General features: G+C 51.6%; 4 protein-coding genes across 4 annotated transcripts; 1 reads left to right on the top strand and 3 right to left on the bottom strand.

The window, feature by feature from the left end:
• Positions 1-22: 22 nt before the first annotated feature.
• F4812DRAFT_471600 (P-loop containing nucleoside triphosphate hydrolase protein) lies at positions 23-4841 on the bottom strand (the record flags this gene model as incomplete). The annotated part of the gene is made up of 13 exons (XM_047939111.1): positions 23-446; positions 516-985; positions 1037-1593; positions 1655-1732; positions 1782-2091; positions 2161-2519; positions 2580-2778; positions 2827-3246; positions 3335-3578; positions 3649-3983; positions 4044-4238; positions 4281-4477; positions 4529-4841. 13 exons carry the CDS (start codon positions 4839-4841, stop codon positions 23-25), a joined length of 4101 nt encoding a protein of 1366 aa, XP_047789934.1.
• Positions 4842-5632: 791 nt separating this feature from the next.
• Positions 5633-7251, top strand: F4812DRAFT_471594 (cytochrome P450; the record flags this gene model as incomplete). The annotated part of the gene is made up of 3 exons (XM_047939110.1): positions 5633-5811; positions 5871-6578; positions 6633-7251. The coding sequence occupies 3 exons, from the start codon at positions 5633-5635 to the stop codon at positions 7249-7251; spliced, it is 1506 nt and encodes a 501-aa protein (XP_047789933.1).
• Positions 7252-8359: 1108 nt separating this feature from the next.
• On the bottom strand, positions 8360-9961 carry F4812DRAFT_430180 (Co-chaperone Hsc20). Its single transcript, XM_047934336.1, has one exon. The coding sequence runs from the start codon at positions 9796-9798 to the stop codon at positions 8899-8901; it is 900 nt and encodes a 299-aa protein (XP_047789932.1). The 5' UTR covers positions 9799-9961; the 3' UTR covers positions 8360-8898.
• A 547-nt stretch (positions 9962-10508) lies between these two features.
• F4812DRAFT_451334 (uncharacterized protein) lies at positions 10509-12542 on the bottom strand (the record flags this gene model as incomplete). The annotated part of the gene is made up of 2 exons (XM_047936194.1): positions 10509-12099; positions 12160-12542. 2 exons carry the CDS (start codon positions 12540-12542, stop codon positions 10509-10511), a joined length of 1974 nt encoding a protein of 657 aa, XP_047789931.1.
• Positions 12543-13087: the final 545 nt, after the last annotated feature.

Here is a 13087-nt window from a genome sequence, read left to right as displayed (position 1 = left end):
CTCAACGCGGCAACGACACCTATCACGAAAGTCCACCATTCCTGCCCCTCACCCCAGCGAACCAGTACAGGCCGAACATGGCCAAGATATTTAAAACAATAAAGACACTCAGGTACCCCGCATAATACCAAGGGTGCTCGCCCGAGACCTGCAGCGTCTCCCGGAAAAACGGCTTCGTGTTGGCCAGTGGGCAGTACTCGCAGCTGCCCGTCGTCGCCATCGGGTTTATGACCGCTCCGAAGTTCTGGTCCGCAAAGGCCTTGAGGTACTCGCCGCAGGTTGCGCCACCGCCAGGAGCAGGTATACTTAGCATCTGCGCTCGCGAGCAGCTCAGGTCCACGTTCCACAGGCCCGCAAGGGATAGCCCGTCGACGGAATACGTCAGGGGCGAGGCGCGCCAGACAAAGATCCAGAAGTCGGGCAGGTCCTTCGGGAAGACTAGGACACTGCGGCACAAATTTCTGTAAATGGAACAACGAGTAGGTAGATAGAGAGACAAGGCTAAGAATACTTACCCGCAAAACACCAACGAGAAATAGAACAACAGCGTCGCGACCTGCACGGCGCTCTCCTCAAGCTCGATCACCGAGGCCAAGGCCTGCGAGAACGTGATGGTCCAGAGACAGAAGAAGAGGATTATAACGAATGACAGCGCGCCCCGGCTTGCCACCCCAAAAGCCACGCCGCCCTCGCCTGTCCGCTGGAGGCCCGTTGGGTAGTACCAGATAGCAAAGATGAAGGCCGTCGCTAGCAACTGCCATGTGAACTCGACAACGACGTTGGAGGCCAGGAAGACGGTCCAGTGGTACGTTTTAGACCGCCGCTCACGGCCCTCGAAGAGCGCGCGGCCCTCCATTAGTCGCGGGATCACCTGCTGGTCCATGGTGCCGAAGATTTGCGTCAGCAGGAACATGGAGAAGAGCAAGTTGGAGAAGCCTTGGAGGTCGAGGCGGGTGTTTTGAAACGAGAGCCCATCGAAGAGAGCCTGATGTGACAGTCAGTTTCATGCGCGATCCGAAAATCCAGCGAGACTCACGATTCCAATGCAGAGTGAGAACTTGGAGTATATGTAAACTGGCCGCCTCCAGTACTCTTGGAAGATTCTCCTCGTCACGGAGACCATCTGGAAAAGCCATGGCGTAGCATATGCCTTGTACCCAGATGTGCTACTCGTATTCTCTGGTGTGCCCTTGGCCTTAAGCTCGACAAGTCGGCCGGCGACATCACTTTGCTGCTTGCTGGCAGCCCATTCTCGGGCCCAGAACTCACTTGGCGGAATATCACTAGATGCGTTAGTCGTCTCTCCACTTGTTATCTGCAGCACCCATTCGGCAGGGTTGGCTCCAGGGACAGGTGGCAGTGCACCTCGGCCCTCAAAGTAGGACACCACTGTCGAGGCATCCTCGCCGATGTCTCCAAAGTAGACGCATTGACCTTTGTTGTTCAGTAACAGGAGCCGATCAAACAACATGAAGAGCTGGGACGAGGGTTGGTGTATCGTGCAGAGGACCGCCTGTCCGTTGGCTGAGAGCTTTCGAAGCAAGGTGCAGATGGACCATGCCGTCTGGCTGTCAAAGCCCGAGGTCGGTTCATCTGGCAGTGGGCACCGTTAGTCAGTTGCACGGCGGTTACAAGACGCAAAGAGTAGAGATACCAAAGAATAGAAGCAGCTCTGGCTTGGCTACAAGTTCGATACCGATGGTAAGTCGCTTGCGTTGCTCGATGTTGAGACCTGGTCATGGACATCAGCGTTGACACATGGAGGCTGTGGATGGTCTCACCGTCGCCCGGTACCCCAACAATAGCTTCTGCGTAGCTCTTCATTTCGAGAATCTCGATGACATTGTCAACATACGACAGCTTGTCCTCTCGAGAGGCTGCGAGCTGTCTCATCAGGGCGCTGAACTCTAGGGCTTCGCGCACAGTTGCGGTCGGAAGGTGGATATCCTCTTGTTGGGCATATCCTATCTTTCTCTGGAAGCTTTCGTCTCTTTCTTGACCATCTATGCAGATCTCGCCACGAGCAACACCGAAATTGGCACGGTTTGCAAGCACATCCAAGAGCGTCGTTTTGCCAGCTCCCGTCACTCCCTGCATCATGGCAAGCCGTATTAGTTTCATCAAATCAATAAAAAGCAGGGGAGTGAATTAATAACCCACCATGAGCGCGGTCAACGTTCCAGGAACTACCCAGCCCTGAATGTTATCCAAAATGGTCTTAGTTTTACCTTTGCCAACCTTGACTTCGTAGCTCAGGTTATTCCAGTGAAACACAGACGACTGCTCCAAGATGCCGGGTGTGGCGACTTCTTGTATAGTATCACTTTTCTCCTTGCTGACATGTTGCTCGCCGACATATTGCGCGAATCTAGGAGAACCGTTCTCCTCAGAATCTTGTCTGCGAGTCTTGGTCCGCTTCGACTCTGGACGCCGGAACCGAACAATATCGCCTTTGGAGGATTCGGCGGGTACATATTGAGCACAGAGAAGATGAAGCCCGCAAACTCCGAAGATCATAGCTATGAAATGCCAAGGTTGCTAGAGGAAAGGGTCAGCGCTTGTTAAGCTAGCTCTCGAACGAGCTGGGGGTGCTGTAGTATACCGCCATTTATGACTAGGAACATAACCATATTTCTCAAGGAGGTAAATATTTCCCTCGACATAGTCTTGTCCAGTGACTGATCCGACGGTGGTGCAGATTTGATCTTGCAGGCGCACATCCGGGTATGATGGACCGCTCGGCACCAGCTGGGAGCAGGGAAAGCGGCGATAGTTAAACTGCTAACGTTGTTAGTAGTTTTCAGCCCATGGTTCGATGTACCATACCTCATTAATCATCAAGCTTTCATAGGCGTACGCGATCGGATCCACGAAGCGAAACCACTTCAACCAGCCCACTTCATAGGGAACGGGGACGACAAACCCGACATATATGCTGGCAAGCAATATGAGGATGGTCGTCGGCACGGTGCTCTGCTCGAGTGTCCGAGAAATGGAGCCAACGAGGCGAAACCACATAGACATGTTCAGTAGCAATACTATGGCGAAGAGAAACCAGGTGAAGAATGCTGCTGCAGTGCGCCGAAGATCGGTGAAGAAGTACAGCACAGTCTGAAAGACGACAGCGCTCAGGAACTTGTTTGGTAGGTCGCTTATCATTGATGCGACAGAATCGCAGACAGGGTGGTATAGAGCGTATCTATTGTGCTTTTCAACGATTGGCCTCTGTTTCCACATGAGTAGAATCTATACCCCAGAACTCGGTTAGCATGGATGTCCAGGCGGACGTGCAGATTTGATCATCGTTGGAAAAAAAGGGGCCGACTCGAATTACCTCGAACGAAGGGGACAGTGCCGTATATAGCAAAGAGAAGAAGATGAGAACAGCACGTCGATCTACACTACTGGAATCCTGAGGGAGGTTGAAAAAAGCACTTCCGATTACAATGGCGAGGATGGCGCTGGCAACGATATTGCCTATGACAGTTCCCGGCTGATTCTTGACTCTCTGAAACGCTCTCTGAAGACAGCGCAAGACCTGAAGATGGAGCGGGATGACGTATGTTGAGGTTCGATGACTTAAGGACGTCAGTATCACGATACCATATCAGTCTACTAGCGAATAATATCGAGAAGCTCGGGACTCACGCAAGCTTGCTTCGCCATCCTGCCTTGCTCTTCTTCCCATTCTCGCCAATAGTTGGGTAAGTGGCGTTGAAACTGTCAATTTCCAAGATAAGTTGATTGCTGAGACTGCTCTTCTTCCAGGCCTTGACGAAGTCATCTGGAGATCGAGGTGCTTGACCCTCAAAACCGTGACGGATGATACGCTCGGCAGGGTTGGTCAGAGAGGTGAGAAAATCTGGCATTGTAGCGTGTGCCGGTCTCTCGAAGCCAAGGTCCTGAAAGTATTGTCCTGCAAGCTCAATCGGGCCAAAGTAGATCTGGCGGCCTTCATACAGAACGGTGACTTTATCGAATTTCTAGAGTCGGGCTGGTTAACTGAAATAAAGCCTAGGTTTGCGCCGCACTCACTCACTTACCTGATACATATTCTCGGAAGCCTGATACATGGTCATCAAGACGGTCGAGTGGCTTTCATCGGCCAGTCGACGCAAGAGACCGACAAACTCTAATGCCGTGGAGCTATCAAGGCCACGGGTACTGTTGTCCAACATTGTAGCGGAGCACCACCCACGAGGGCCTCGGCAATGCTCGTACGTCTTTTCTCGCCGCCGCTGACGCCCCTGATCAGCGCGTTGCCGACGAACGTGTCATACGCGCCCTCGAGGCCCAAGAGGACAGGTGTCTGCGCTGGTCTTGGGCGATTGGACTGGCTTTCCCCAGACCGGCTCGCGGGTCGAGGCAGCAAATGTTAGCGTGTTGCCGACTGTGAGCTCGGCTAGATGCTCGTCCAGTTCCGCCAGGTAGACGCTCTCGCCCTTGAAATTCGTGTGCATCTCAGCATAAGGGATTCCTATCCGTTGGTTTGTCAGAGAGGTCACAGGCAAAGCTCACGCATTCTTACCCTGGTAGTTGATCTGGCTCTTTGGGTCTACGTAAATGCCGTGTGTGTCGCCAGCAATCGCCTTGAGCAGAGTGGTGCAGCCACTGCCGGGCCGGCCGAGGACGAGGAGCATCTCCCCATGGTGAACTAGGCCGTCGAAGCGGTCGAGAATTTCGACGCGATTGCCGCGATTTCGACGGAGCTGGTCGACAATATACCGGGGCAAGGAAGCTAGGTATGAATAGACGGTGTGTTGGAATCCGTGGGATGCGATGAATCCATGGACGGACAGGTTGAGGAATGCCGCATCTCGCTTTGTCGGTTTGGTGGTCATCGTGAAGATGCCAGAGTTCTCAGCGTCGACAAACAGCTCTTTGGCGGGATTAATCAGACTAGGAGACAGCGGTGCTCAATGAGTTTTGTTTCAGATCATCCACGAGCCGGCAAGCGGACGTGCCTAGTAGCAGCAGAATGCCATGCCGCGACGTATCATGGCCGCCGCCTAGACAAATATGCGCCTATGAGACTCGGCTGCGCATATCCGTATGCTGAGAAATTCTGAATTTGACAGGCCACTGCGGTAGGATTGATTGAGACGTCGTATTGAGGTTCCCGACAAGTCGGATGGAGGGTCAGCAGGGCAAGGGTGACTTCCACAGGGCGCAACAGACGATAGCACCAGTTTATGAAAACCGTCGAGCCTGCCGACCGGATCCCTGTAGTCCAGATGGACTATATACATGTACCATGCACCAACAGACTTCAAGGGCAATGCCATACATAGCCTGTCCAGACCTACCAACGAACTTACGTGCGCAGCATCCAATGAAACCTCCCCGGATGCTGTAGATATCCTCCCTTGCTTCTCCTTGGTAAGTATTAGAACAAAGATGTGGCGTAGCAGCCAATGAGCCACTGCGGAATGCCTTTCGTTCTAGATAGTGCGGCACATCTTGTGTGTGCCATCAACTAAGACCATAGCGCTCGATTATCCATTCTTTCATCACCCTTCTCTCCCATCTTCGTCGCTCTTGATGTCTTCGATCGACTGAATACCACCGTTCAGCAGCCGTTATACAGCTAGCTCGATTGCCGTCAAGGTTGTCCGTATTCTGAGCGCTCATCATGCCCTCTGCTCTGGCCCTGGCGGCAACAGCAATCGCCGTTATCTATTCCTTCCTCCGTGCCCTCGTCTATCTCAGGCATGATTCCCGAGAACCCAAGCCTATCTTTGGCGCCATCCCCTATCTCAGTCCCCTCTTCAGCATGCTGATCGAACAGGACAAGTTCTATAAGCGAATAAGGTATAGCCCAAAGCTCATGTCGCCTCCGCAGGCTGTTGATGCTGATATGAGCTGAGTAGAGACAAGACTCGTCTGCCTATTTACACGCTGAATATACCGGGCGTACCTGTCTACATTGCCAATTCGCTTGAGGTGCTCCAGCGCGTCGACCGCCACATCGATACCCTCCCTCTCGCCCCTATGAAAGCCCAGACATGCAAGAAGGTCTGCAGCGTCAGTCAAGCTGGTCTCGGCAAGATCTATGGGAATAACCTCCTGGCGCAGGACGGCTACCTGTACAGTCACCAACGCGCCTCCGCCCAAGCCGGCGCACCGGGCGCCAGTCTGAATGCTCTCTCACGGTCAGCAAGCAAGGTTTTTGCCGCTGCTTTTGATCGAGTCGAGGCACGAGGCCGCACGGCCGTGGATCTGTATGAATTCGTCCACGACGCAATATTCAACGGCACGACTGATGCCATGTATGGTCCCCACAATCCTTTCCGTACCGAGAAGAACCTCAACCACTGGGCCATCTTCGAAGCCGGACTGCCAATGCTGTTCCTCGGCTTTCTGCCCAACATCCTGGCGAGAAGGGCGTACAAGGCAAGGGAACGCCTGGTAGCAGCTTTCATCGACTATTTCGGCAACGACAAACACCTTGACGGCGGCTCTCTTTTTGTCCAGCTCACGAACCAAGTTAACGACAGCACCGGCTTGAGCCTAGTGGACAAGGCCCGGATAGAAGTCGGCCAGGTAGCCGCAGCGACTTTCAACACGGCACCGGGTGCGTATTGATGTGTCTGGGCCATTCTGTCCGACCCCGTCGTGTTCAAGGACTGCAGGAAAGAAGTCATGCGGCTGGTGGACGAGGTCAATGGTACGCACACCATCGACCTCGCGCGCGTGAGGACGGAATGTCCCTTGCTCGTGTCGACCCTGCAGGAAGTCATGAGGTTCTATGGCACAGCTACCTCGCTGCGCCTCATCTACGAAGACACCATGCTCGACGGCGAGTACCTATTGAAGAAGGGCGGCGCCGTGCTCATGCCTAATTCCATGTTCCATACCGACGAGACACTCTGGGGCCCTTCAGTGGGCGAGTTCGATCACACGCGCTTTTTGAAGGCGGGCCGTCGCAAGTCCAGCACCAAACACCCGGCTGCCGCGTTTAGGGGCTTCGGCGGCGGCCATGTCCTGTGTCCGGGACGGCATCTGGCCAGTACCGAGATGCTGGCTCTGATGGCCTTGATCCTTGTGCGTGTCGATGTCGTTCCCCCTGGGGGCGAATGGCCAGCAGCACCAATTGGTCTGTCAGCCGGCAGAGCGTTGCCTGTGCCAAGTAAACGGGTGCTCGTTGACTTCATCCCCAGGGCCGCTGACAAGTGGCGGGTGATATTCACTGATAAAGACAATAGCGGTGTGAATCTTGTAGCGGAAGATATGCACGGTACGAACAGCTGAAATGATTGGTACTATGTTTGATAACTTCAAAGTGAACGGCCTTCTAACTCAACTCGATGATGATGATGATATAGTGGCTTATCGGCGTGAAGACTGTTAGACTAGACCTTGAGTGTATGAGTTGAATCGTATCTCACCTTTTCCTATCCAAACATAGTCGGCAGTTAAAAATAATCTAGATCCTCGATAACCTGATTCTAAAGAAAACGGTCGTCTAGCCCTACTGCATACAAACGGAAGGGGGCGCTTACAGCATTCAAGGTTGGCAGCCTGAAGATTCAGGGGCGGGCAGAGACCAGAAAGGTAAGTTGGACTCGCGCACCGCCACGATGATAGGCCATCAGTCATAGTTGTGACGCATGTTCGATAGGCTTTAAATGTACCTAATGCATGTTGTACATACTTGTGAATGTATAAAATCGGAAGGTATCAAGGGAATGAGAAAATGGTTCCATAAGCACCAGTTCTGCTCTGATCTTGTCTCCTTCTTTTTTCTCTTAGCAATTCACAAGCAAAATTAATCAGCATTGCATAGGTACCCTTTATCCGTGTCACGGGGCAAAACGAAACGGCAAACAGCTTTTATCTAGTCTAATCGTGTGAGCCTATACTACCTATGTATCTAAGCTATCTATACATATGAACATGCTTCACTGAACATGCTTCTTGTCCTTGACGTCTCATACACTTAGAACTCTTCTTCTTGACAATTCGAAAGCGGATCGTACGTTTTAAGTTATCTTCACTCAAGTATTGTCCCTATTCTCTCTCGAGCAATCGCAGAGAAGATAGATGTTCAAGATTGGGGAAACCACATTTTACTATTGATCATAGGGGCAGTGACTGGTACAGTACGTTTTATCTTGAAATATACCTTTTAACGAAACTCATTTTCCACCATAAAGTAACTTTTTGTTGGAAGAGATATTTTCCTCAACTTACTACTGTTTTATCAATCCACTAAAGTCAAAACTCAGAAGATGTTATTGTAAACAAATTGTTCTCGTAAAGTTCTATTGGCACTAAGAGATTTCATATTTTTACCATTTTACTTGACCTTTTCATGGCCTTACCAAAGTTGACATGTTTTGGTGGGAAAACAATGGGTGTCCGCATAAGATTGGTAAGTTATAGGTATTGTATATCCTCCGCAGAGATATGTCAGAATTGTATCATTGTGCTGTTGGAATCAACACATCAAATTAAATAGTACAACCAAGTATACCACATCATAGCAGAGCCTTCTTGAAGGGGAAGAAATAGAGGCCTTCTCTATCTTTGGAATTAGGAAGTATTGGCGTTTTGGAAGACTGGGTAGGTGTACCTCAAATTTCGGTAAACGGGTTTGGTTTGGTCTTATTAGTAGATACGGGTAATAGAATTTGGTGAGAGAAGCTTCCTTTCCACGACCGACTTCAATAGCATAACTAAATGCCAAGTCTATCAAAAACGTAAACGCCCACTCTAGACCAGCAGTTTTATGGCCTCTATACCGTATAGCACATCGCTCTCTCGCAGTAATCGACCTGACCTATCCCTTCTCAACACCTCAAACCTCAATATCGTCCCCTTCACACCCGCCGCCCTCCTCAGCTCGTTCACTAGGTACCTATCTTCGATACCCAGGCCCAACCCAACCCAACCCTCCTAATGCTGCAGAACAACCGGCTTCCCCTCCTCCCAATCCCGAATCGCATCCCGGATATTAACCCAATACCTCAACCTCGTAACCTCCCTCCTCGCCCCCTCCCTATCGTCCCGCTCAAACGCCCTCGCGAGCCGCTCCTCGCTCTCCCGTATCCTGCCCTCGTTCTCCCGCGCAAGCGGCTCGAGCTCCTCCTCCGCGCCCGCATCTTCGATCATCTCCCGCGTCTCCAGCACCAGCATCAGCAGCTCCGGGTCCTCCACGCGCGCCGTCTCTTCCCCCGCCGCGTCCACCCCCCATTTCTCCCGCAAAAGGTACTGCGCGCGCGCCAGCGGGTCCGCCAGCGTCCGGTACGCCTCGTTGATCCGCGCCGACGCCGCTTCCGCCCGCCGCTTCGAGGACGCGCCGTGCGGCGCGAGGTCCGGGTGCGCGGAAGCTTGCAGGGTGAGGAACTCGCGCCGCAGCGCGCGGACGTCGATGGCGAAGGGGCCGGAGGGCGGGGGGCCTCGGGGCAGGGTCTGCGGGAAGAGATCGTAGTGCGATATGGGCTTGCTGCCGGTTTGCTGTTCTATTTTGGCGTGCTCGTGCGTGTGTTGTTCTTGCTCGTGCTCTTTTCCTTGTTCCGTGGTTGTTGTCGCCGCTGCTGTTCCTTGCGCGCTGCTGCTGCTGCTTGCGATGTGCCGTCTCGTGTGAAAGCTTGGACCGGTGTTGGCGCTGATATGCGCTCTTTGCGGGGTTGGTCTTAGAAATGTGGATTCGCGAGAATAAAGACTTTTGCGCTGCACGAGAGAGCTGGTAGGCGCGGCGTTGGCGATAGTCGTCGAAGTCGCATGGCGACGCTGCTGCTTGCAGGCATCGCAAACGCGGCGCAAAGGTCTTTGAGGGAGTAATGAGGGTCGCATTTCGACACGGGGAAGTATTAAGGTACTATTTCGGACTCGTTTATGATCTTGTCTAAACAAAACTAATATGCTCTTAGCGTTTTCTTTTGCCCTTGGTATGTAGTTTATCTCAAAAATTTAGAGTTGTAAAATATTAATCTTTCCAAAGTTTGGTGGTGTTGGGAGTCAAGGCAAACAAACAAAAAATAAATTCGGATTAATGACGTTTGCTGCGGTTTTCTTCGGTCATAATTCCGCGTATCCAAATTTCGGCGCCGAGTGACCCCGGCTTTTCCGGGTCTTAGGTACCTCCCCTTTACCCCTTACAGAGTGCAGTTTTGTTCCACAAGTTGATGAAATTTATTGAGATAATAATACCATAGCATTCCTACATTTTAGAATAAATAATAGAGGTATTTAATCCCAATCCTCAAATATCCGCCTTCCAATTACTACCTAGATGGGGTATCGTATATAAACATAAAATAGAGATATAATAACACGGGAATCGTATATCAAATCAACCTCCTCCTCCTCCCCCCTTATTTTCCCTATATTCCAAATATGTTCGACATAAGTCTCCTCCTGTTTCTCCTAATTGGTATATAAGGAATAAGGCATATATATGTAGGTACCTTAGGTACGTAAGTAAACAAATGTAAAACGAAAGTCATAATCGCCCCCACACGTCCTACTAACCCCCTAAACCCAGTCCAAGTCGTTTCCATCCCTTAAGACAGAGTTACGAGACGCCAACGTCCGCGTTCCGTGTGGTACCAGCGCTCGCGCTCCTTCTTATCAGCGATAGCCCCGTTGTACGAGTTCCAGCGGCCGTTGCAGCCCTCCCTGCCCTCGACCTTCAGATTCTCGCCCTGGTCGCCCAGGACGTCCGAGATGTCGACGAGTCCGCCGTTCTCGTCCGTCGCCCCCTCGTCCGGCGTCACGCAGTACTGGATCTTAGACTCCGCCTGCCCGATGAACCCCGCAATCCCGTAGTTCTCTGCCACCGACCCGTCATCGTCGATCACGTTCACGAAGAACCGAGGCGTCTGCCACGCCGCCTCCAACCGGCTCTGCGCCGCGGTTCGCGCCTGCGACAGGTTGCTCGACATCTTGGACGGGAAGAGCTGGTCTTCCATCGGGAAGGTAAGGCCTAGGGGAGACTTGCTGGGAGTTTTGGGCGTGTTTGGCGTTGTCGGGGTTGCCGGAGGGCTAGGTCTCGCCGTGCACTTGGAAATTAGACCGCGGAACTTATCGCTAGATGTCTCAATCTTCTCCATCGGCTTGCAAAGTGACTGGAAAACTCCTTCGGGATCGTTCGGCGCGCGTAAAATCCGCAGCGATGGGAACCCGTTGGCTTCTATGCTCCTAGCGAGTATGGAGTCTGCTCCATTGGCGGATGTTTGATTGCATGTGATGTCCCAGTGCAACTTGCGTAACGAGGGCGATGCCAGGTAGGGAAATAGCCAGATCATCTCGTTTGGTGGCATAATCGGCGGGGCACTCTGTACTAGCGAGAGTGTCTCCAATACCGTCAAGTTCGAGAGAACCTGGCTCAGAGTTGGTAGTGAGTCGACGTCCATATGCTGAAGGGTAAGCTTTTTAAGCGATCTGCTCGACGGTCGCCTGACGAAAGAGGATAAACCTTCACTGGATACACCTGGAAGATGCGATAATGTGAGTGTCTGCAAAGGCGGTAACGAGAGTAAGTTTGCGTCATTAAAAGCAGTAAAAGGTAAGTGAGATAGATGAAGATTCTCGATAGCTGGTAATCGAGATAATATGTCAGGTATAAGAGACACCGGGGTAAGAGTTGCACCCGGAAGACAGTGTATCGAAAGAGTTTTCAAATGCTCCCAATCCGTGTGAAGATCCAAGAAGTCCTCACTTAGCTGGTGCGGCAAGTCTCCTGGAGCCTCTTGGAATTTTGGGTTCTCCGAATTTAGTAGGGCTGCAGCATTCGAAAGACGACGCTTCCTCTGAAACTGAGAGGGTTCGATGGTCCAATGCATCTCTACCAGGTTACGCCTAGTTGATAATGCGTGGAACAGGCGGTTGAACGAGTAGTCGTGGTTCTGGTGAAAACCAACCAATCGCTCAAAGTTAGGACACGCCATAATAACCGAAGCTACCAAATTCTGGTAAAGATCGAGAGGAACACCTTGAGTCACAGCTGGAGCTTTCAGGCTACGAACCATCGCCGCCAGTTTGGGGTTTGATCTCAATGTTCGTCGAAGTAGCACTAGACGAGATCCAAAATTCAGCTTATATCGCTTCCTTTGCATCTGCGAATCTGCACCGACTAGTTGGATATCCTCGTATCTTCAATTATCTATCTGTTAGTACTAGCTCTTCAAGTCACCGTTTTTTTGTATAACTCACAGTGCAACTTGAGCAGCTTTTAATAATCCCCGCCCTGCCATGGCGACGGAACACAAGTCTCTCATCATGCATGTTGCACAACTCGTACTACCGGGCTTCAAATGCAACTTCTTTAGTTCATCTAAAATAAGTCCCAAGACTTCTTCAGGTAAAGCTGCTAAGATTTCGCCTGTTTCTCTCCTCTTCCTGTATTGTTTAATTGGTGCTGGTCGCTGCCACCCATACTCGATCCTTCGCGGAGTAGAATTCCAAGACTCGAGGCTCGTTCTACTACTGGCGGGACTTGAAAGGATAGCATCGAAGGTGTCGTTTGTTCTGACCGAGCTCGCAATGCTAGACCCGCTGATGGAAGTCCTCCTAGAACGGTTAGGTACCGGTCGCATATCGATTTGCGCGTAATTATTCATCATTGCCGGCGGCAATTTTGTTGGTTGCTGGGCCTGTGGTGCTTGCTGAGCGTACGTTTGTCCAATAGAATTGAAGTTTGAGCGGTCAGCCTTCATCGTCGATTCTTTTGCCGAGGGGTCTCGTATCGTGAAAGAATTAGGAGTAGATCCGGGGTCGCGAGAAGCATACGAGGGGCTCATAGTGGAGCCGTCCAGCGATTGTACGGGCTCAACCTCGTTATCGTCAGATCTTGACCGAAACACGACGGCGGATTCAGTCTGTGATCTCCGGTGCCTCGTGGTTCTAGTTGAAAAGAATTGGTTTATTAGTAGGAAAAGAAAGGAATCCGACTAAAAGAAGGATAGACATTGAAAGACCAGAGGTGAGGATCGGCAGGTTTCGATGGGTCCATAGAGATTAAAAGACCGGGCGTGGTGCCTTGCATCAGCTAATCTAGCGAACTTTTTTCGGTTTTGTGGTCGGGGGGAGCTTAGACAGAGTGGTAACTCTAGGATAGCGCTCCCTAGCTTTTCCCGGCTTG

The sequence above is a fragment of the Daldinia caldariorum genome, assembly GCF_022478825.1.
Source record: "Daldinia caldariorum strain CBS 122874 unplaced genomic scaffold F4812scaffold_9, whole genome shotgun sequence".
NCBI lineage: Eukaryota > Fungi > Ascomycota > Sordariomycetes > Xylariales > Hypoxylaceae > Daldinia > Daldinia caldariorum.
Note: the sequence above shows the minus strand (reverse complement) of the source record. Positions and strands in the feature narration are given on the sequence as shown.